This window comes from Tupaia chinensis, unplaced genomic scaffold (assembly GCF_000334495.1).
Source record: "Tupaia chinensis unplaced genomic scaffold, TupChi_1.0 Scaffold000037_18, whole genome shotgun sequence".
Taxonomy (NCBI): domain Eukaryota; kingdom Metazoa; phylum Chordata; class Mammalia; order Scandentia; family Tupaiidae; genus Tupaia; species Tupaia belangeri.
This window is the reverse complement of record NW_006159476.1, coordinates 862,181-885,669: the sequence shown is the minus strand read 5'-3', so window position 1 is coordinate 885,669 and position 23,489 is coordinate 862,181. Positions and strand designations below refer to the sequence as shown.

The 23,489-nt window shown below is 44.3% G+C and overlaps 1 protein-coding gene across 1 annotated transcript; it reads right to left on the bottom strand.

Annotated features, from left to right (window-relative positions):
- DEPDC7 (DEP domain containing 7) lies at positions 1-22,406 on the bottom strand (the record flags this gene model as incomplete). Its single annotated transcript, XM_027772038.1, has 9 exons — positions 1-261; positions 1,020-1,098; positions 1,191-1,316; positions 1,506-1,648; positions 2,408-2,619; positions 5,374-5,563; positions 6,371-6,498; positions 10,007-10,397; positions 22,229-22,406. Coding segments are annotated over 9 exons (1,641 nt in total), but the record flags the coding sequence as incomplete, so codon positions are not given.
- Positions 22,407-23,489: the final 1,083 nt, after the last annotated feature.

Sequence of the window (23,489 nt, the reverse complement as noted above, 5' to 3'; positions counted from 1 at the left end):
TGTGATTGGATCTTTAGAATCATAATTTATTATTAAAATACACAACTTACATAGAAATACTAGAAACTCAGTCTCCAAAATACTCAGTAAAGATGTTTGGGTGACATTTATAGAACTGACCTAGCAGTTTTTTTTTCTCTTTGGCAGACAGTTTTGAATCCTCATCAATAGTTTTTAGTAAAGTCAACAGTTCGCCTTTGGTTGTCTTCTGTGTACTGTCAGCATAGTCGCTTTGATCAATTCTCTGGCAGTAAATATATCCTTAAAATTGAAAGGTATACAGTTTATTCAATTAATTACCTTATTCCTCATTATTAATTAGAAAAAGGCAATTTTTTTTCATAGTTTTGCTATAGGGCGCTTGTGTTAGCCAGGAGAGACAGAGAAAGAAGGAAAGTGAGAAACCTACCCCAGGGGACGACCACAGCACAGTTCCTTCCCTTCCTGTCTCCTTGTGAGATTCTGGGCACGTGTGCACACACCTGGCGTGCTACTCAAGCTGCCAGGTCTGGGACTCACACTACTCAGTCGGCCATGTGGGATCCAGTGTCTTAACCTCCACACCGCCTGCTGGCCCCAGGCAATACTTTATGCTTTTCTTCCTACGTTTGTAAAATGCATTGAAGACCATAAGCACCACTGACTTTCTAGCCCCGGTCAAGGTGCTTGTTGACAACACAGGCTCTCTGCTAAGTCTGGACAACATGCGGCAGATGTCTAGAATTTAGAGGAAATGAAAAGTGCAGCTACGGGGACCAGACAATGGTGGAGCACTGACAACCAGGCCCACATGGGCAAGGCCCGGTCTGTGACCTGGGCCTGTTTGTGCAGCCGTAATCCAGGCTGCCTGAGGAGGGGACGGGTCAGGGTGTGGGGACCCGAACAGGGGTGCTTGTCTCTCTCATGAAGTGTACTTTTAAAGAATTATAGTAAAGTGTAACTACTTATAGCAAAGCATTTTCAAATAAACTGTAGGAGTTTGTCTTTGGAAGATTATGAAATGCCGTTGCTCGGATTACCTGTGTCTCTGTTTGGATCTCTTCCTTTCTGTATGGCTGTCAGTTTAATGCTGACGATTTTATGTAGAGTTCCAGGAATCTTAACAAAAAGAAGGGACACAGGAAATTATTCAAATGCATTTTGATCTACTGATGTATGGCAGAAACTCAGTTTAACGACTGGAGTTTTACCTTGAAAACATCTTTTTGATGATCCATTAAAAAGAGTACCAGAAGGTCAGTTTTGCCTTTGGACAAGTTTTTATTATCAACAATAGCTTTTGCAAATATCCTTTTCACAACCATTCTGTTGTCACTCTATAAAAATAAAACAGAACACACCCCATAGTATGTTTCTAAAAGACTAAGTTTAATATAAAGAAATATGAACTGTTAATAGCTACTATCCATTTCAGCATATTGATGGGGGAAGATGGAAAACCTGACACGTGGGTTCTGGAGTATTAAGGAGGCTGAATATAATTAAGACTTAAACAAAAGACTTACTTCTTTCTGTAATTTAAATTCACAAGGATGGGCTGCAACAGCCATGAAATACAGCAGTCTTCTGAACTCCTCTCTATTTTGGGAATCCAAAAGCTTGAGGAGGAGTTGAGTGGCTTCCAGTGCTACTTCAGTCTTCCCATTCACTTTAGCCAAAAAGAAAAACTACTTTCAATGACGAAAAATGGCAGTATTAAAGGGAACAAGATTAAAATTATGGCTTAAGCTAAATAGGATGCTTATCTGAAATTATTTCCCAAAACAAGACTAGGAATTACAATGAAGAACCCATGCCATTGTGGTAACCTGTACTCAAATTGGCGGCTGATACATGGAATCCTTGCCCTGTAACGTGGAGTGTCAGCTCTAACCCTGGGCTTTGCAGATGAACTCCCGCCTTGGTTTTCATTGGCTGGGTATGTTTTGGAGTGTTGTTCTGTGTGCGATACTGACATATCCAACTCCTCCGGAGAATAACAGAGGGTATCTTGGAAACCCTGATTTGTTTTCAATAGACCACGTGGAACAACGGCAGAGGCCTGCCTCTGGGGAGACCAGGGAGAGTGGTGTGCTGGTAACTCTTCAAAGCAGAGACTTCTAGGCTTGAACTTCTGGTGACTGAAAGAAGCTTTCTCCAGCGGCAACGACGAGTTTCTGAATGACTTTAGAACTTGTTTCTAAAGCCTCTTTCCAAATGAGACCTATCATATGCTAGTGATGTGTGTAATTCTTTGTAATATATGGCTAGATCATTATCACAGTTTAAAATGAACATACTTTCCACAGATCAATCCAGATCTGCTCCCAGCTTGAACTAATACTGTTTTGATTAATTTCAAGGAAAATTAACTTTTTCCTATTTCCTCCAAAAGATAAATTCTAGTATCCAATAAGATCACACTTACCCAAGAGTTCTGCAATTCCATTATGAACATCAGAGAAATGATTTAACAGAGGTTCCCTATTGCTGTAATGTTTGCTGATGGCATCAAACAGCAGTTCCTTCACTAGGTCGGTTCTATCAGGTTGTGCAGGAAAGTTTCTGCTGACATCCACCACCATCTGGTCTGGGAGGTATTCTAAGCAGTCAACGGCTGCAAAGAGCCACTCATCTTCTCTAGGGGTGAGGAGGAGAGATTACTTTAAAAGGCAAAGAATAACAAAATACACATAATTCCTAATTTACTTTTTCTGCTTGCTACCTGAATGAATTTTGACACACTTAATGATATGTGTCTTTTTTTTTAAGAGAGATTTTTGTTAGAGGGTACATGTGCTTCCCAGATAGACAGAGAAACAGAAAGTGAGAAATCACCCCCTAGGGGGAATGGCCATGCCGCAATCCCTTTTCCTCTGTTCTCCTCTTGGGATCTTGGGCATGCACACGTGTTCGGTGTGAGTTTTAAGCCACTGGGTCCAGGACTCAAATCTCAGTTGACTACGTGGGAGTCCAGCTACATAACTATTACTCCACCTGCTGGTTCCAACATGTGCAGTTCTTTTAATATATAGCTAGATCATGTAAACCTCACATATCAGTTTAAAAATTCAACTTAATATGTTTTATTTCTTCTTTCTTGGTTATGCGCAGAAATAGAGGCTACCCACTATGACACAGAGGTGAAAAGGACCTGGAAACACAAACTCTGCATTCATATTGGAGAGTTCATGCCCCAGCAGGACCAGATCCCAGGTCTAACTCCTGGACCAGAATATCTTCAAGGCAAGGTTGCTTACTTAGCACTTTGCATATGACCTGTCAGCTGTAGCCCCAGGCGGGAACAGAAAAGAGATAAAATTCCAAAATAACCACCAATTACAATGTAAATGGCACTTGAGGAACTTTAGAAAAATGTTACATTTCAAGAAATAAAATGGTGGGATCAGCAGATGGACTCATGATTAGGTCACTGGACTTCCATAGGCTGACTGCAGTTTGAATCACGGACCCAGCTGCTTAAAACATACTGGGAAGGTGTATGCCCAAAATTCCAAGAGGAGAATGAAGGAGAAGGGATTGTGGCCATCCCCTGGGGGGGTGGGGTGATTGTGGCCATCCCCCTGGGGGGGGGTGATTTCTCGCTTTCTATCTCTGTCTCTGTGTCTCTGGCAAGTGCTCACACCCTACAGCAAAAATCTGAGGGAAAAAAAGAAATAAAATGACTAACTTTTAAGATACAATGTGTTGAGATTTACATTTAAAAAACAAATCATGTTCTCTACTGCCATGCCCCAGGTGAGTGATCTCAGGCAGGTCACTTCACTTCTCTGGACATTAGCTTCATCAAGTGTATAAGGTGCAGCTAGATGATCTTTAGTCACTTCTAGCACAAATTCTGATTATGTATGTAAAAGATTAAGTGTAAAATGTTTTCATGTTACTTTAGGTTGTAGTAACATAATTTAAGGTTTTAAATAGACTTCTATTATACGTGCTAAGGTTAATAACTAGTACCCTGGGATTACCTTTTTCAGGCAAGGTGTTTCTGGGTTTTATTGAGAGACAGTTTTGCTATGGTGCCTCTCAAACACACGATCCCTCTGCCTCAGCCTCTAAGGAGCTGGGATTACAGATGCACACCACCACACCCATTCACGTAAGGTTTTAAACCACCTTTTGACGTCAACTTTTTATATTAATAGTTCACTGGAAGCTAAAACTAATAAAGTACGTAAAATGTAAGCTGTGGCCCTGCCAGTGATGTGGCGGTTAAGGCACCTGGATCCCACATAGCTGGCTGCAAAGTTTGAGTCCCAGATCTGGTGGCTTGAAAAACACGCCAGGTGCGAGTGTGTACATGCCCAATCCTGAGAGGGGACTAGAGAAGGGACTGGACCTGGGCATCCTCCCTAAAGGGTACTTTCTCACTTTCTCTCTCTCTTCCCCTTTCTCCCCCAAAAGCATACATGCTCAATGTCCAAAAAAATGACATATTTAACAGACATTCTAGAAGAGTATAAATACATATATAGTCAAAGGATTCCAAGAATTTATCAAATCTGTTAATTTTGTTCCAGGTCCCTTTTCAGAAACTTAACAAAGAATATGTGAAAGAAAATGAGTAAGAAATTATGAAATTTAAATCTTTCTAAATTTTTTTATTTTTAAATGATTATTTATTAAATTTTATTTATTCATTCATTTATTTTTAATTTGACAGAGAGACACAGAGAGAGAGAGAGAAAGAGGGGAAGTGAGAAGACAAGCCACCAGGTCCAGGACTTGAACTGTGGTCAGTCACGTGGGAGTGTCCAGTACCTTAACCACCATGCCACCTGCTGGTCCCAAATGTTCTGATTTTGACTAAGGTAATTTTGTTTTTCAGTTTCTCAAATACTGGTAATATCAGCTGACAATGCATTTCTTTTTTTTAATAATTACTTTATTTAACTTTATTTATTATTATTTTCCAGTTTGATCAGAGAGAGAGGGAAAGTGAGAAAGCAAGCCATCAGGTCCGGGAACTTGAACCATGGATGGCCATGTGGGAGTCCAGCAGCTTTAACCACCACGCCACCTGTCGGCCCCTGACAATGCATTTCTTATCCAATGGAAAGCAGGATTAAAAAGTTAATCTAGGAAACCAGCAGTTAGCATAATGGCTGTCGCTGGACTCCCACGTAGTCGACCGTGGTTCGTGTCCCGGACCCGGTGGCTTAAAACTCACGCCAGGCGCGTGTGCGTGCGTGCCCATCCCCCCTGGGGGGTGATTTCTCGCTTTCTGTCTCCTCTATGTCTCTCTTTGTCTGTCTGGCGAGAGCACGCGCCCTACAGTGAAAATCTCTCCAAAAAAAAAAAAAAGTTAATCTAAACCCATTATCTATAGTCTTGCTAGAAACACACTCAAATTACTACTGTATTTCCACATACTGAGAGTCTCTGTAAGCCTTGAGAACCCCTCGGTCCAGAGAGTTACTGTTGTTGACCATGTCGGGCTGCCTCTTAGGTTGAGAGACTTTAGGTACAATCTCTTGCTGTTTGAGTAAGGAGTCAAGAAGTGGAAGGTCTACCAGCTGTAGTAGACGCCCAATTGTCTCTTCTTGCCATACTTCATTAACAACTACAAACGAAAAACGACAGGGTGAAAGTAACAATTAACAGTTAATATGTGCTCACCATCACGTTTGTCTAGGCATGCCTAAGCTTATAAATCTGTAGGCAAAAGACAGAAAGAAAAAAAAAAAGACAAGAAAAAGTCAACCTTCTGAAGTGCTCTCTTACAACAATGAAAACAATCTAAGATTTGTTTAAAGTGTAGGAGAGTAGACTTTGGACGACAGAAATTCTTTCCATTCTTGGTACTGTAAAAAGCAATCTGTCAGAGATAAGAGTTCAAGTCATATAACATGTTAACAAGGACTTCGGAAAGAAGAATGACTCATTCAGTCTAAAAGCTGGTCTGAAACTACTGGCTCCAAATTACTGCACTCAAGGCTTCCATGACTGGACCAGGACGGAGAGTGGAAATCAAAGTCATTAAACTATATTCCTTTGCCACAGGCAAGAAAGAACTTAAGAATTTTGTTCATGTTTCAATGCACTTTTCAATTTTTTTTCAACCTAATAAAATCTTAGGGAAGGAACTCTCTGAAGAGTACATTTTAAGTTAAACTCTGCACACAAAACTTTCAGATTTGACTCTCTGCCAGCTGAGGACAGAAGTCAGTGTTTCAGAGCTCTAACACTCATCTGTTTGTTAAGAGAATAGACTTCTGTTGGAACTGCACATAAACAGCTTTAACACATAGTGCACTCTTTCTCTGTGCTTGAAATATTTAAATTCTAGTAAAGGGTAAGATCGAAACATTTTAAATAACTTTGTTTGAAGTTAGTCTTCTATTTCTTACTTGTGTTATCTTCGGCTTACCTTGGGGAGACAGGGTTGTAGAGATATTGCCATGCAGGGATTCAGCAGGCTTTAAACTCAGATTTCCCCACAGATCCTCTAAGCTGGTCGACTTGATCTCAGATGACTTAAATAATGTGTCTGCATACCTAGGGTGAATTTATTCTGAAATTACTGTTTATTAGTAAACCTGTACAAGGGTTTTAGTGTTTAGGTACAGAGTTTCTAGAGCACTTATGTAATCAGAGCAAAAACATAGCAAATGCAAATTTTAGGAGAATAAAAATTTAAAACTCCCCACTTTCTCAAAATTAAATATATATTCTATAAATAAATTATATGAAAATTTACTTACATTTAAGAAATTCAATGACTACAATTTTGATCACCAATTTAAAAAATGTAACCAAACTTTCTTAAACCTGTTTTTTTTTTAATCAGTTATTTATATTTCTAGTGCATTCTTTGGTAAATAATGCTCATCATTTCCCAAGTACAGATCTACAACCCTATACCTGCAATTCAGAAACCCTAAAAGTTTTGAAAATCAAAACTTTTATTCAGAACTGAGAGAGTGACAAAACCTGTCCTGAGACTACCCTAGCCTTTATAATCCCAGTTGGTACGAAAATCCTTTTGTTCCCCTCAGAAACATTAATATGCTGTCATCAGATGCTGTCCCAGATCCTACCTCTCCGGGTAGGATACAATCCATATGTACAAAGCAGCTTTTCTAAAATCGCTGAGTTCTAGATTCCTGAATGCAACTGGCCCATGGGTTTGACAGAGCGCCGGGTCCTGAAACTTGCATCCGGACTGCCCTACCCTCCTATAGACAGGTGGTATATTTGATGTTTCAGGCAGAGTTTTAGAAATATCTGCAAGTCGGGGGCTGGCAGGCGGCGTGGTGGTTAAGGGTCCTGGACTCCCACATGGTCAACTGAGGTTCGAGTCCCAGACCTGATGGTTTGGTTTCTCTCCCTTCTTCCCTCTCTTGCCTTCCCTCCCTTTTCCTCTCCCTCTCTGGTCAAATTAAAAATAAGTAAGTAGGGGGACCAGCAGGTGGCGTGGTGGTTAAGGCGTTGGACATTCCCACATGGCCAACCACGTTTCGAGTCCCGGACCTGGTGGCTTGCTTTCTCACTTTACCTCTCTCTCTGTCTCTCTCTCTGGTCAAATTAAAATAAAATGAATGAATAAATAAAAAATTTTAAAAAGTTAATAAGTAAAGTTAAACAAAATAATTCTTAAAAAACCCCAAAAAACTGAAAGTCAATACACTAACACTCTGACTTCTGGTCAGATCAGAATTCTAAGAGCTTCAGTTACATTTTTGTGTCACCTGTGCAGTTTGGCTGAGGAGAATAAAGGGAAAGTTACTTCACGACAAACAACCAATTTCATCACGTAGCAACATCCTTACCCATTTCGGTCGCCCATTTAGGTCTTGCGTTTCCCTGTGAGATCCGCTGCTGCTTAGTTCAGCCCTCACCTTCTGTAGACTACAGCAGGCAGCAGGCTCCTCACTGCCTCTGCCTACAGGCTGGCAACTTAAATATATATTCTATAAATAAATTATATGAAAATTTACTTACATTTAAGAAATTCAATGACTACAATTTTGATCACCAATTTAAAAAATGTAACCAAACTTTCTTAAACCTGTTTTTTTTTTAATCAGTTATTTATATTTCTAGTGCATTCTTTGGTAAATAATGCTCATCATTTCCCAAGTACAGATCTACAACCCTATACCTGCAATTCAGAAACCCTAAAAGTTTTGAAAATCAAAACTTTTATTCAGAACTGAGAGAGTGACAAAACCTGTCCTGAGACTACCCTAGCCTTTATAATCCCAGTTGGTACGAAAATCCTTTTGTTCCCCTCAGAAACATTAATATGCTGTCATCAGATGCTGTCCCAGATCCTACCTCTCCGGGTAGGATACAATCCATATGTACAAAGCAGCTTTTCTAAAATCGCTGAGTTCTAGATTCCTGAATGCAACTGGCCCATGGGTTTGACAGAGCGCCGGGTCCTGAAACTTGCATCCGGACTGCCCTACCCTCCTATAGACAGGTGGTATATTTGATGTTTCAGGCAGAGTTTTAGAAATATCTGCAAGTCGGGGGCTGGCAGGCGGCGTGGTGGTTAAGGGTCCTGGACTCCCACATGGTCAACTGAGGTTCGAGTCCCAGACCTGATGGTTTGGTTTCTCTCCCTTCTTCCCTCTCTTGCCTTCCCTCCCTTTTCCTCTCCCTCTCTGGTCAAATTAAAAATAAGTAAGTAGGGGGACCAGCAGGTGGCGTGGTGGTTAAGGCGTTGGACATTCCCACATGGCCAACCACGTTTCGAGTCCCGGACCTGGTGGCTTGCTTTCTCACTTTACCTCTCTCTCTGTCTCTCTCTCTGGTCAAATTAAAATAAAATGAATGAATAAATAAAAAATTTTAAAAAGTTAATAAGTAAAGTTAAACAAAATAATTCTTAAAAAACCCCAAAAAACTGAAAGTCAATACACTAACACTCTGACTTCTGGTCAGATCAGAATTCTAAGAGCTTCAGTTACATTTTTGTGTCACCTGTGCAGTTTGGCTGAGGAGAATAAAGGGAAAGTTACTTCACGACAAACAACCAATTTCATCACGTAGCAACATCCTTACCCATTTCGGTCGCCCATTTAGGTCTTGCGTTTCCCTGTGAGATCCGCTGCTGCTTAGTTCAGCCCTCACCTTCTGTAGACTACAGCAGGCAGCAGGCTCCTCACTGCCTCTGCCTACAGGCTGCCACCCGGCTGCGGACAGCCTCTCACCTCCTCAGTGCTTCCCTCAACACCTGTGATCACCCAGACACCTTAACTTAATGTCCTAGGATGCCCTCTGCATCCTGACCCCTAGGTGCCTTTCATGCTTCTCATCTGCTGCTTCCAGAGTCGAGCGGTGCCTCACACCTGGGGTCCTCCCTGCCTGCCTTCACTTCACTGTGTTCTCACGCTCTGTACACACATCGCTAATATTTTTATTTTTTTAAGAATCACTTACCAGCAGATGGTGTAATGGCTACATCGTTGGACTCCCATGCAGTCGACTGTGGTTCAAGTCTCATATCCAGCAGCTTAAAACTCATGCCAGGAGTGTATGCATGTGTGCCCAAAATCTCAGTTAATAGCATTTCAGTAGTAAGTCCCTTTGGAAATTGCCACTTTTTGGCAGAATGGAGAAGAGTTTGCAGCATGGCCATCTCCCCCAGGGGGTGATTTCTCACTTCCTGTCTCTCTGGTGAGCACATGCACCCTATAGTAAAAATCTCTCAAAAAATAATTATTTTATTTTATTTGTAACTGGGCACATGAATGAGAGAGAGAGAGGAAGTGAGAAAGCAAGCCGCCAGGTCTGGGACTGGAACTAGAGTTGGCCATATGGGAGTCCAGAGCCCTTAACCACCACACCACCTGTCAGTCCCATTCTCTAACATTTTTTACACTGTAACTATAACTTGAAACAGAAAAATAAAAAATTAACAAAATTTCACTGTATCAAATTTACTCCTAGGTCCTAAATTTTAGCCAATTTACTGCTTAAAAAGCAAAGCCAGTCAGCCTCTCATAGAGAAGCGGACAGCCCTGCCAGCATCCCTGACACCGCACCCTGGACTGACCTGGAAGGGGAGGACAGCTGGTTCTCTTTGCCTGACTGCCCGCCTTGGCTAGAGGTCGTGGTGAACCGATAAAGGCTGCAACTACTATCTTCAAATGTAGGTTTTTTGTCTTTTCCAAAGACTCTGGTTGAAACTGCTTCAAATACTTTGTAGTCCATAAGAGCTTGACACACTCTCACCACTTTGGCCCGAGGAATCTCCACATCACCGAAATACTTATTCTGAACGAGGTGAGAAAAAATGACATCCACAGCTTCTGAGCCGATGAAGCAGTCGCTGTGACGCTGAAAGCGGTGCCTCCGCCTTTTCACCTCCACCTGCGTTTGCAGTGCGTGTACAATGCTGCCCCACACGTATGTGGCCCCGAATGGCTTCTGGGCCACACTGAAACCTAGAAGGGAAACAGAGAAACAGTGACTTAGTGCTTCATTCATCTATAACAAGGGGTAAGCTCTCTCTCAAAACGTGGCAATTCCCGAAGGGGCTCACTGCTGAGATGCGGATGCTGCCTGAACCCGCTGGACAGTCAGCCCCTGCCGCGCGCCACGCTGCTGTTAGGACACGGTGCGAGGCCAGTGCTCACAGCCTGCATGCTGCGGGGAGACACAGTCCATACGTAGGTGTAAGATGGAAGCAGAAACGCATGCCGGGTAAGGAAGAGAATGCTACTGCAAGTGAATGTCAGGAGAGGCCTCTCCTATGGGCTGTACCCAGCAGAAAGCTGAGGAAGCGAAGCAACTGCAGGTTTCTGGGAAACAGAGAGAGGAGCAAAGGCCCTGAGGGGAGTGTGACCAGAACAGGAAGGGGCAGGCATGGCCGGCTAGGACAGGAAGGAGCGCAGACACTGAGACCCACAGGGAAGGGCGCTGAGGCTTGAGGGCTGCACGGACACAGAGCAGGTGGGACCTGCGGTAGTGACCAGTCCTGTGCAAGGAGCTCCAGTGAGCGCCTCCCAGAAACTGCCCTCGCTTCCTCCCGCAGCAGCCCTGAGGTCAGCATGGCCTGCCTGAGAGCCGCAAGCAGACATGGGGCTCTGTGCGATGTGTAGACACTCCGCGGAGCGTGGCAGTCCTGGGGTCGGGCTCAGGTAACTTCGAAGCACTTAGAGTCATGCACAAACCTGCACCTGATGTGAGAATAAACGGATGTTTTTAAAGCTTGCTATTCCGCAGGTGTGTGAGTTAGTACTTGGTGAGCCGGGGAAGTAACCAATTGGTCCCTGCCCGTGAAAAGCTTATACACTGTAAAACTAGAGCAGGCACAGAGCCAAAGCGGTACTTAGCCGAACACAGCAGGAAAGCACACTCCCGAATTCTCCCACATTTCCCTCGTAATGCGCCTATAGTTAGCAATCAGAAGTGAACAAATGAGGGCTTGGGCTTTAAAAAAAAAAAATAGAATTACTAATTTTAAAATTATTATTATTATTTTTTAATTTACTAGAGGGCGTGTGTGCTCATCAGAGAGAAAAAGAGAGAGGGAGAGAGAGAGGGGAAGTGAGAAAATTAGGCTGTCAGGTCGACCAGAACCACAATCTGCCATGCAGGCATCTGGCGGCGCCTGCACCACCACACCACCTGCCGGCCTGGACTTGGGTTTTAGGAAACTGATGGGGTGGAGTCATGCTAAGGAAGCACGTGGAGGCCCGACATGCAGTGTGCCCTTCAAGTGTTACTCTTTCCGAAGAGCCCCTGAAAATTCAATACTTCTATTTGTTTTTAAATTACTCATCAGCGACAGACAGAAAGAGTGAGAAAGCACCCCAATGAGGGCCTGGTCACATCACACCCCCTTCTCTACTTCTGCATCCCGTCGGCACTCTGGGCACACTTGCCTGGAGTACTCCTCATGTCTATGGGCCCAAGACTTGAACCATGGTGGTCCTGGCTCCCCTAACCACTAAGTTACGGGGCTGGCCCAGCAGTTCTCATTTAAGTTGCTATTTTTTTTTTTTTTTTAATTGGAGAGGTTTTTGCTATAGGGCGTGTGTGCTCACCAGAAAGACAGAGAGAAGCAGAGACAGAAAACGAGAAATCACCCCCCTGGGGAAGATGGCCATGCCACAATCCCTTCTCCTCCATTCTCCTCTTGGGATCTTGGGCACGCACCCACACGCACCCAGCGTGAGTTTAAGCCACTGGGTCCGGGACTCAAACCGTGATCGACTACGTGGGAGTCCAGTAACATAGCCATTACGCTAACTACTGGTCCCCAAGTTGCTATTTTTAAGTGTATTACTTCCTTTATTTTTAGGATATTTTGGCAAAGAAACTGAAAAGTTACTGTTTCCTTTAAGATAGTCTACAAGGGAAAATGATTTGCGTCAGTATAACAGTAAGATATAAGGGAGAATATAAGAAACTGTTCCTTGAAATTACCTTCCTACTTTTTAGGCAAAATACAATGTAAGATCAAAGAATAACAGCGGTTCCTGAAGGAATTAAAGCTTAACACTGAATGTACTGAGCCATGCATTTTACAAGTGGGTCATTTGGAATTCATCTCTTACACTGCAATAAACGCAGGCACACAGGGAAGCACTACTGTATTCACTCGCAACATAACTGTGTAGCTTCCAGCAATTTAAACATCCTTACCATGAGGGACCAGCAGTTAGCATAATGGCTATGTCGCTGGACTCCCATGTAGTCGACTGTAGTTCGAGTCCCGGACCCAGTGGCTTGAACTCACACTGGACGTGTGTGCGTGCGTGCCCAAGATCCTGAGATGAGCATGGAGGAGAGGGGATTACATCGTGGCCATCCCCCCGGGAGGTTGATTTCTCGCTTTCTGTCTGTTTCTCTCTGTCTCTCTGGCGAGCACATGCCTCTGTAGCAAAAATCTCTCTCAAAAAAAAAAAAAAAAAAATCCTTACCATGAAAACTGTGCATGCACAAACCCAAAGCTCTTTTTTGTTCATTTCTGTATTTCTGATACTAAGAGCAGATGGGAAATTCACCATCTACCCATTACTGTGTTTGTTTAAAATTATTAGGAATATTTTTTTAATTATGAAATAGTATTTTAAAACTGACTTTTTTTTTTTTTGAGAGGTTTTTGCTATAGGGCACGTGCACTCGCTAGACAGAGACAGAAAGTGAGAAATCACCCCTCGGGGGAATGGCCACACCACAATCCTCGAGTCCTCTTGGGATCTGGGACATGCACACACACGTGCCCGGTGTGAGTTATAAGCCACCGGGTCCATGAATCAAACCACAGTCGACTACATGGGAGTTCAGCAACATAGCCATTACGCTAACTGCTGGTCCCAAAAATGAAGATATTTTAAGTCAATAATAGAGAAGAAAGTAACTGTTGCCAGCCGTCTAAATACGTGCGTGGTGTCAAGAACTGAGTTATGGAGAATAACTCAAGCTGAAACCGACTGACCGCTGGTACAGTGTGTAGTCTCTACCGAGCAGAGCCGGAGTAAAGCCTTGTGGGCTCAGCCCAGGTCACTCGTGGTGCCTGGGCCTCAGGAGCACTTCACACTGTTTCTGGCCACAGTGACTGAGAATGTCAGCACACCAGGCATATCTCAAAGTGCCCGAGACTGGACGGGCGCGAGGGCGGCCAGAAGAGCAGCGCTCCCCTCTCGCCATCTCTCGGTGCACGTGCACGTGCTCCAGCCAGATGAAAACAAGTGTGTGGGCCAGCTGGGGTGAAGGCAGCTGGCTTCCCACGGTTCACTACCTGGTTTGAGTTATGAACCCAGCAGCTTAAAAAACATGCTGGGTCCACGTGCATGCACGCTCAAACTCCCGAAAGAAGAAACCGAGAAGGGACTGTGACATGGCCATCCCTCCCGGGGTGCTTTCTCACTTTCCCTTTCTCTGTGTGTGTGTGTGTGTATCTGTCTCAGGCAAGAGTATGCACTTAACCAAATGGGGGAAAAAAGAAAAAAGACAAGTGTGTTAGCAGTTAGTACTCTTAACTCCCTAAAATATCAAGGATATAATAGATTTAAATTAATGTCTACCTTTCATCTTTTCCAATCTTGTGTTATTACTAACAATCGCTAACACAAGTACTTAACGATGACGGGTTTTGTCTGCTCTCATTTAATCCCGATACATTTTCTGTAAAAGTTACGAATAATCCTCTTTTTATTTTTCTTTTTTTCTCTTTGGAGAGGTTTTTGCTATAAGACGTGTGTGCTCACCAGAAAGACAGAGAGACAGAAAGCGACAAATCACCCCCCAGGGGGGATGGTCATGCTGCAATCCCTTCTCCTCCGTTCTCCTCTTGGGATCTTGGTCACGCACGCACACGCACCCGGCGTGAGTTTAAGCCACTGGGTCCAAGACTCGAACTGCAGTTGACTACATGGGAGTCCAGCAACATAGCCATTACACCAACTACTGGTCCCTAATAATTCTCTTTTGAGGAAATGGAAGCTTGGGGAGTTGAACAAACTTGGTCTCTTACACAGCTGGTACATACATAGTAGTTTTCCTAGTGCTCAAAAGTAAACATTAAAAGTCAGAGCAGCCGATGGGACTAGCAGGTGGCATGGTGGTTAAGGTGCTGGACACTCCCACAGGGCTGACCATGGTTCAAGTCCTGGTGGCTTGAACCATGAATCTGGTGGCTTCTCTCTCCTCCCCACAACTCCCGTAAAATTAAAATAAATGACTGAATAAAAAAAAATTAAGTAAATAGTTCTTTAAAAAAAAAAAAAAAGCCAGACCAGCTGGTATGACACAGCAGAAATGCAAGTGCCCTCCCTGCAAGGCTGGAGGCATTGTGGCCAACCGTGGGTTCAGATCCCTGGGTTGGCCTGAAACACACACAGGTGCAGGTGAGTAGCCAGGATATTAAGGAGCTGGGGGACTGGGAACAGGGATCGTTTCATGACAATACTCTCCTTGTAAACGCGTGTCACTATCATTCAGTCAGCCACCAGACATACAGCTTTAGCATTAACGTTTGGTTGGATTTGTGGATTAATTAGAGTTGAGAGAACCAAAGTGATTAGAACAAAACGGACAACTCCTGGATTTCTGATCTGTTAACCAAGCTATCTAAAAATGTTGTCACTACTCCTAAAACAAGGTAGGACATCGTGAAATCTGCATAAAATAACAGAACAGAACTAAGACAGGAAAGGAAGGCAAGCAAGAGCCAGACTTGCACAGATCAGACTGTTTTTTTTTTCTTTTTAAAGAATTATTTAACTTTGTCATTATTTTTTAATTTGACCAAAGAGACAGAACAAAAAAGGAAAGTGAGAAAGAAAACTGCCAGGTCTGGGACTCAAACCAGAGTCAGCCATGTGGGAGTCTAGTGCCTTAACCACCAAACCACTTGCTAGTCCCCCCTCCCCTCCAAGATTTTTTTTAAGAGGTTTTTGCTATAGCGCGCGTGCGCTCGCCAGAGAGAGAGAGACAGAGAGACAGAAAGTGAGAAATCACCCAGGGGGATGGCCACGCTGCAAGCCCTTCTCCTCCATTCTCCTCTCGGGATCTTGGGCAAGCACGCATACGTGCCTGGCGCGAGTTCTAAGCCACCGGGTCCGGGACGTGAACTGCGGTCGACTGCGTGGGAGTCCAGCAACATAGCCATTACGCTAACTGCTGGTCCCCCCACCCCCCGGATGGTTTTTTAAGTATCAGTGAAATAGAGTTCTGAGATAGTGATAATACTGAAGGTGAAATATGTAAGTCATAACACTTGGGAGATACTAGTAAGTGAGCATACAAATCTCCAAAGGTAAGGTTGAATCACTCGCTAATTTGAGAGCGGTAAGACCAACTACAAGGAGGTGAGAGGGCGGGCATACCCAGCCTCAATGACATGGAAAAGGCTAATCTTCACAGTGTAATTAAGTGGCAAAGAATACGGTTCCCCATATCAACAAACTGCTGGAATGTGGGCACCAGGAAGTCCTGCGGGTTGGGTAACACTGCAGAGAAGTGTAAAGAACAGGTGCAGGAGGACAGGAGGTACCTGTAAATGTAGGGTTTACAGTCCTCCGGCGAGATGCGATTCAGCCCTCTCAGGTCTCTCTGTTCTCACTGACCGTTAACCTTAAACCACTGCATTTTCCCCTCAAGCATCGCCAACCACAGACCCAACCAGCTCGTGCTCATACAGATGCTCACACACAGGATGTACCCTGGACCTGACAAGTCAACGTGCCAAAGTATCCCACACCAGGATAACCTGTTTTTAACGCTGACTTCACAGCTGAACACAAGTCGCCTATTTGCTGGTTTGAAGCTTAATTTACCATCATCTGAAAGCTGAAATGCATTTTAATGTAGCAGAGCTTGGCCCAGTAAGATGACTTACTGTGATTTCTAAACAGGAGGCAAGAAACCAGAAGTAAACACCGACTGCTTTGTAAGTCCAGCAGTCACAATTAAAGCTGTAGCTTGTCCTCAAACCCCACTTACATATGAGCTTAATTAAAGCTGTAGCTTGTCCTCAAACCCCACTTACATATGAGCTTAACGGCTCGTGACGATTCATCACTATCTACCTCTTGATGCTTCCTCATCTACATTGGGCCGAATGTTTTCTGAAAGCGCAGAGGCCAGATGTGATAACTCTGGAAAGGAGACCTAACCTCTGTAGGCTGGTTGCTTCATCCACAGATAACGACTGCTGAAAACAACGTCTAGGCTGGTTTCAGGTCTGAACTGCTAATTACTGAAGCTCAGAGCCGGAACCTGTCTCCAGGCACTGAACACCGCCCCAGCTTGGATAACGGCCTGTCCCCTGAAGTCTCCTGCTGTGGAATCTGGTAAGCAATGACTGGATGTCCTCCAGAAATGCGCATGGCTGGAATTGGGCTGGACTGTAATGGTGTTAAGTGACAACTTAGTTCCTTCATGGTGTCCCATGATGGGGCCTTTGGGAGTGATCGTATCATTAGCATGGGGCCTCCATGATCGAGTCTGCCGGGTTTTACATGCAGAGGAAAAAAGCCACTTCCATACAGACCACTTCTGGCAGACCTCTGCTCCACCACAAGCTCCATCCAACATTTTTGTATTGCTTTTGCACTTCCAGCCACCAGAACTAGGAGTCAAAAAAAAAAAAAAAAAAAAAAAACAACCCTATCCTCATTCACCCAGTCTCAGGGATTTCTGTCAGCAACATGATACTAAGACAAATACCAACCAGAATCAGCAGGCCAATACAAAAGAAATGAAGCACAGTGACAAAGTTGATCCTACCAGATAAAAAAGTTTTGGAAATTGCTCAACAAGAGGCTCAGACATAATTTTAAACTCTATAATGCACTGAACATGCTCTTAAAAACGCTATCAATTGGGACCAACAGATGGCAAAATGGCTACATCGCTGGACTCCCATGTATTCGACCGCAATTCGAGTCCTGGACCGGCTGGCTTAAACTTACGCTGGGTGCATGTGCATGCATGCCCAAGATGCTGAGAGGAGAACGGAGAAGGGATTGCAGCGTGGCCATCCCCCCAGGGGGTGATTTCTCACTTTCTGTCTTTCTGTCTCTGACGAGCGCACTCACTCTATAGCAAAAACCTCTTCACACACACACACGCACACACACACACACAAAAACGCTATCAATTGGCGTGGTGGTTGAGGCACTGGACTCCCACGTGGCTCACTGCAATTCAAGTTCCAGACCCAGTCTTCCTCTATTTCTCTTGGGTGAGAGAAACACCCTATAACAAATTAAAAATAATTAATTTAAAATAACTATTAAAAAAGATATAAATCTAGGTTACCATTTATTTTTCAAAAAAAAAGCTCATCTTTATTCACTTGAAAACTATAGCTATGTTTCAAAAGCTGTCTTTCATATGTATTTGAACTCTAAAAAGTTTATCAACAATTAAAAAGTTAAACTTCTGGGACAGATTGTGGTGTTGCAGTCATGGAGGCTGGATCCACATGGCCAACTGAGCAGTTTGAGTCCCAGCCCCAGTGGCTTGAGAAACATGCCAGGCATGTGTGCATGGGTGCCCAGAATCCCACATGGAGGGTGTGGGGAGGACTGTGGCATGGCCATCCCTACGGGGGTGCTTCCTTACTTTCTCTCTCTCTCCAGCCACCACATGTCCCTTACCGCAAAATTAGGGAAAAAAAAAAATGAAGAAGATGAAGTTCAACTTCTAAGGTAATATTGAACATTGATAAATATTTGTAATACTACAATAATCATCTTCACCACTAAGAATACCTACTAAAAAAAAATCAAGTTATTACAACAGCAATTTCTTAAAAGGCTGATGTTTTAAGAAATATTAACTTAGGCCACAGTGGTTAAGCACTGCACAGAGGAACCCAGATCCCACATGGCTGAAAAACACCTGATAGAAACAGAGAATTGGAGTAAAAAGGATTGAGTGGGACCACCAGACCCCATGGGCAGAGACCAGGGCCCACGGGCAGTGCTCTTTCTTTCTCTCTCTCTCCCTCTCTCTCTCTCTGTTTTTGAAATTGTTTTGCTATAGGGCACATGGGCTCACTGGAGAGACAGGCAAAAAGTGAGAAATCAATTTTTGGCTAAGCCGCAATCCCTTCTCCCCCATTCTCCTCTCAGGATTTTGGGCACACACCTGCTCGGTGTGAGTTTCAAGCACTGGGTCCAGGACTTGAACCACAGTCAGCCATGCAGGAGTCCAGTGACATAACCATTAACCATCTTGCACTCCTTACTTCTCCCTCTTGTGCACACTACCTCTGGAGTTAAAATAATTTTCCCTTTATTTTCTTATATTATTTTTTAAAGAATTATTTATTCAATTTCATTTATTTGTTAATTTATTTCGGTTTGACCTGAGAGAGAGAGAGAGAGAGAGAGAGAAAATGAGAAAGCAAGCCACCAGGTCTGGGAGTCAAGCTGTGGTCGGCCATGTGGAAGTGTCCAGCACCTTAACCACCATGCCACCTTCTGGTCTTTTTTATTATTATTACTTTTTTTTTAAAGATTTTATTTTATTAAAAAAAAAGATTTTATTTTATTCATTGTCACTATTTTATTTTTTAAAAATTTTATTGAAATTGACCAGAGAGAGGCAGAGAGAGAAAAGGAAAGGGAGAAAGCAAGCCGACAGGTCTGGGACTCAAACCATGGTCAACCATGTGGGAATCCAGCCATCTTAACTGCCACACCACCTGTTGGCCCCTATATTATTTTTTTACATCCAATCACCATTTATCTTTACAGCACAGAAAATTAAATTTCCCAGCATGAATATACTATATATTAATCCATTCAAAGTTATTATCATACACTTTATCATTAATAAGTAATTTTCCACTTTTGTGTCCATTTAATGTTTTGCTTTTTGCCCCTTGATTCCCTTCCTCCCACTCCCATTTCATATATTTTTTAGTAATGAAAAAAAGTTACAAGGCATTGCTCATGATCCGGGTGGTAACAGCTCTGCTCCTGCTAGGGAAACCTATTTAATGGTAAAATAATTCTCTACTTGCTTCAAATAGAAAGATTATATCAAATCCTTAGAAGTAAATCAATACATGATACCAAATTTGATCCCAAGGTAAGGTAAAGATACACAGGTTACTGGGACCAGCAGTTGGCATAATGGCTATGTTGCTGGACTCCCATGTAGGTGACCATAGTTCAAGTCCCAGACCTGGTGGCTTAAACTCATGCTGGGTGCATGTACATGTGTGCCCAAGATCCTGAGAGGAGAATGGAGAAGGGACTGTGGTGTGGCCACACCCCCCCACCGCCCCCAGCCCCCCATGATTTCTTGCTTTCTGTCTCTTTTTCTGTCAAGCGCATACACCCTATAGCAAAAACCTCTCAAAAAAAAAAAAAAAAAAAAAAAACAAGGGGACACGAAACATACGTAATGGCTATGTCGCTGGACTCCCACGTAGTCGACAGCAGTTCGTGTGTCCCGGACCCGGTGGCTTAAAACTCACGCCAGGCGCGTGTGTGTGCGTGCCCAAGATCCCGGGAGGAGAATGGAGGAGAAGGGATTGCGGCGTGATCATCCCCCCTGGGGGGTGATTTCTCGCTTTCTGTCTCTATGTCTCTCTCTGTCTGTCTGGCGAGCGCACGCGCCCTACAGTGAAAATCTCTCCAAAAAAAAAAAAAAAGATACACAGATTACTAAAACATACTATTTGTATATTAGCATAACAATTTTATCTGCAGTCTCAGGATTTTACCTAGACTAAAAAAATAAAGAAAAAGACTTCAGATAGCTAATGTTTTTCCATAAAAACTTCAGTTAAACAGTGAGCTAGTGCCTCATTTCTAATTTTCCTATAGTTTACATAGTTTCAAATTATTTAATTGCCTCACATAATACAGCTGGTTAGTCAATATTTGTTAGCTGTAGATCAGCGCTAACTACTAAAACCCATAGTTAAAGAAGAGTTAATCTAGAGGTTTTCCAGGGTCATAGGACATGCCTGGAGATGTTTCTGTCACAGGGCAGGGGAGGTGTAGGTGGGAGAGGGTGCTACTGGCACCTAGTGTGTAGGAGTCAGGGAACTGCTAACACCCCACCCTGCACAGACAACCCCGATGACCAAAAGCAAAAGTGAAAAGCTAACAGTGCTGGGAGTAAGAAGGGTTGAGAGGGTCCTGTTCAGGCATGCAAACCCATGCCACACAGCAAGCCCAGTGCTAGGAGCCAGGACTAGAGGCTGAGCAGCATGGACTTTATGGACTTTTGAGTCCCAGAGACCTGTTCATCATTTACCAGCACTGCAACCTTGGGCAACCTGCCTAACCATTCTGTTCCAAACAGTGAATTTACTTATCTCAGTTCCCCCAGGTCATGAGATAATACACACTCCAAGCCATTAAGAGATATTTAACTAAAAACAAAGGAGGTGCAAGCTAGTGAGATGGTGATTGGAGCAGATAATCCCACAGGGGTGGACCGTGCAGTTTACGCCCCAGACCTGATGACTTGAGATACACTCTGTGTGTGTGCACACACGTGTTTGAAATCCCTAGAGGAGAATGGAGGAGAAGGGAATGTAGCCCCCCAGGGACTGATTTCTCAGTTTCCCTATCTCTGTCTCTATCACTCTCCAGAGTGTGTGTGTGCCCAAAATTCCAAGAGAAGAATGAAGAAGGGACTGTCGTGTGACCATCCCCACTGGGCATGCTTTTCTACTTTTCCTCTAACCTCCACTTCTGTGCGTGCACATACCCGTAGCAAATTTAAAAATATATAAAATTTTTAAAATAATAAAATAGGGACCAGCAAGTGGTGTGGTAGTTTAAGTGCTGGACTTCCAGATGGTCAACCGTGGTTCTAGTCCTGGGCCTGGTGGCTTGCTTTCTCGCTTTCCCTTTCTCTGTCTGATCAAATTAAAAGATAACAAATGGAATTAAATAAATGGATAAATTCTTTTTTAAAAAATTACACTGGGTGCATGTGTGCGCATGCCCAAAATCTGTAAAGGAAAATAAAGGAGACAGGACGGCAGCTTGACCAGCCCCCCACCCCCATTGATCTCTCAATTCTCACTTGGCCAACCCCCCTAGGGGTTGATTTCTTCCTGCGAGATGATTTCTAACTTTTCCTCTCTCTGTCTCTCTCAGCAAGCACACATACCCTATGGCAAAGTAATAATAATAAAATTTAAATTTAAAAAGACCATGAGAAGACAGGATATGACGCATGCCAGAAGATTGAACTTTCCAAAAGAAAATAACAAATCTATAAATCCTCAGTCAATTATTAATAAATTCCAGAGAAGTGTATTAAGAAACATTTTTCAAAAGAAGTTTCAAACACGCAGAGAACTGTCAAGACAAAGGAAAAAGACATTTATGAGGCAGTAACTGAAACCTAATGGAACAGATGGCTGTAAAGAGAACTTGGAGGTGTTGAAATGGACAGCTGGGACTGAGCGGGAGACTGCACACTGCCAGTACCAAGACTGCAGCGCTCTCACCGGATACCGGCTTTGTCAGTCCCAAGTTTATTTCCTTCTAACTGCTATCAGAGACTCCGTGAAGACTGAGACTGCCTGGGAAAAGGCTGCAGACGGGGACACACGTAACACAGCCTGCCAACGAGCACAAGGGACCCGCCGACACCGGCAGTCAGTGGCCCCTGCTTTAATTCCCTCGGATTAGTGAGAAGCACGTGGGGAGGACTGCGAGCTCCCTGGAAAAGTGACACCGGGCACATCCAGAGAATTAGGTTACAGCACAAAGGAGTAACAGGACAACGGGCCACTTTCCGGGGTCTTAGCAGTGTGGCTGATGGGCAGCATACAGACCCTGTTTCTTCTGTGGAAGCCAGACCCAGGTCACTCCGGCCTCTTCTAGGTCTGCCAAGTGATGGATGACAGTTCGGAGCTGCCTGGCAGAGCACACCCAGGGGGGTGGAAAGGAGCCAAGAACACTGGCCCCTCTCACTGCAGGCACCAGGCCTGTGCTGAGGCCACTCCAGGAGAGGGGTTACCTAGTGCTCACTGGGAGGGTTCCAGGTGTGCAGCTCAAACAAATGAGAGCACTGCGGCCCTGTGCCTACCTGCCTAGAGCCCAGAGCAGTGGTCCTTTCCGCTACTCGGATTCACTGACCAGACTTCAGCTCTCCCCTCAGGGCCATCCACTGAATTCTTGGATATGCATTCTGGTACAACATCTAAGGACCTGTTCTCAAATGCCCAGAGCCCAGAACTGGTTCTCCAGCTGTTGGAATAAAGCAGGGTGCCCTACTTTAATACAAAATCTGGGAATTGCCTTCATTCGCAAGGTGAGCCTAAACATTTCTCAAGGCTTTTTCAATGGGTCCTGCCTTTAAATTCCCAAATGCGTTAGCACCGTCTCTTCACAATGTATCTTCATCTGAATCCTTTAAATGGGAGGTCGCCAGGATCGTGGAAAAGCACAGATGAAAGTAGTTGTCTATGCATGCCTGGCTTTGGAAGACTAAAGGGGCATCAAACAGTAAGTCAGCCACAGAGCCAGGACACGGGTGCACCCACTCCAGCCGGAGGAAGTCCTGGCTTCGCAGCTGGCGTTTCACAGACGAAAAGGTTTGGGCAGACGGAACCAATTCCATCCTGCGGCTCCAGAAAGGGGGAGAGCTGACACTGATCCAGAGCGGGAGCAGGGCCGTTATCTGGAAATCTTAATAGACACTGAGTCACCCTTCGACCGCGCAGTGAATGGGTCCAAACCAGAACCAGCACCTCGGAACTGATCACGATTCTGCTCATCTGTTGGAACATTCGGAGAAACCAAGATCCCGGGCAGGGTGCCCCCAAAAGGCAGGACTCAGGTGGGGCGGAATTCCCCAACTTCTCTCCTAGCGTCACGAAACTGAAGTCGAAAGCTTCCATTCACTGGAGACCACGAGCACAGAGTGTTAAGCGCGAGCTTCGCGCCAAGTTCCTGCCGGCACAACTCGCAGACGCCAAGCCCGCGCTTCCCCTGGGTGGCCTGGGGGGCGAGTCCGCGTCTCCCCGCGCGAGGCCGGGAGCCGGGTGGGCGAAAAGGGCCCTGGCCGGCGGAGGCGGGCCAAGCCCCGGGCCC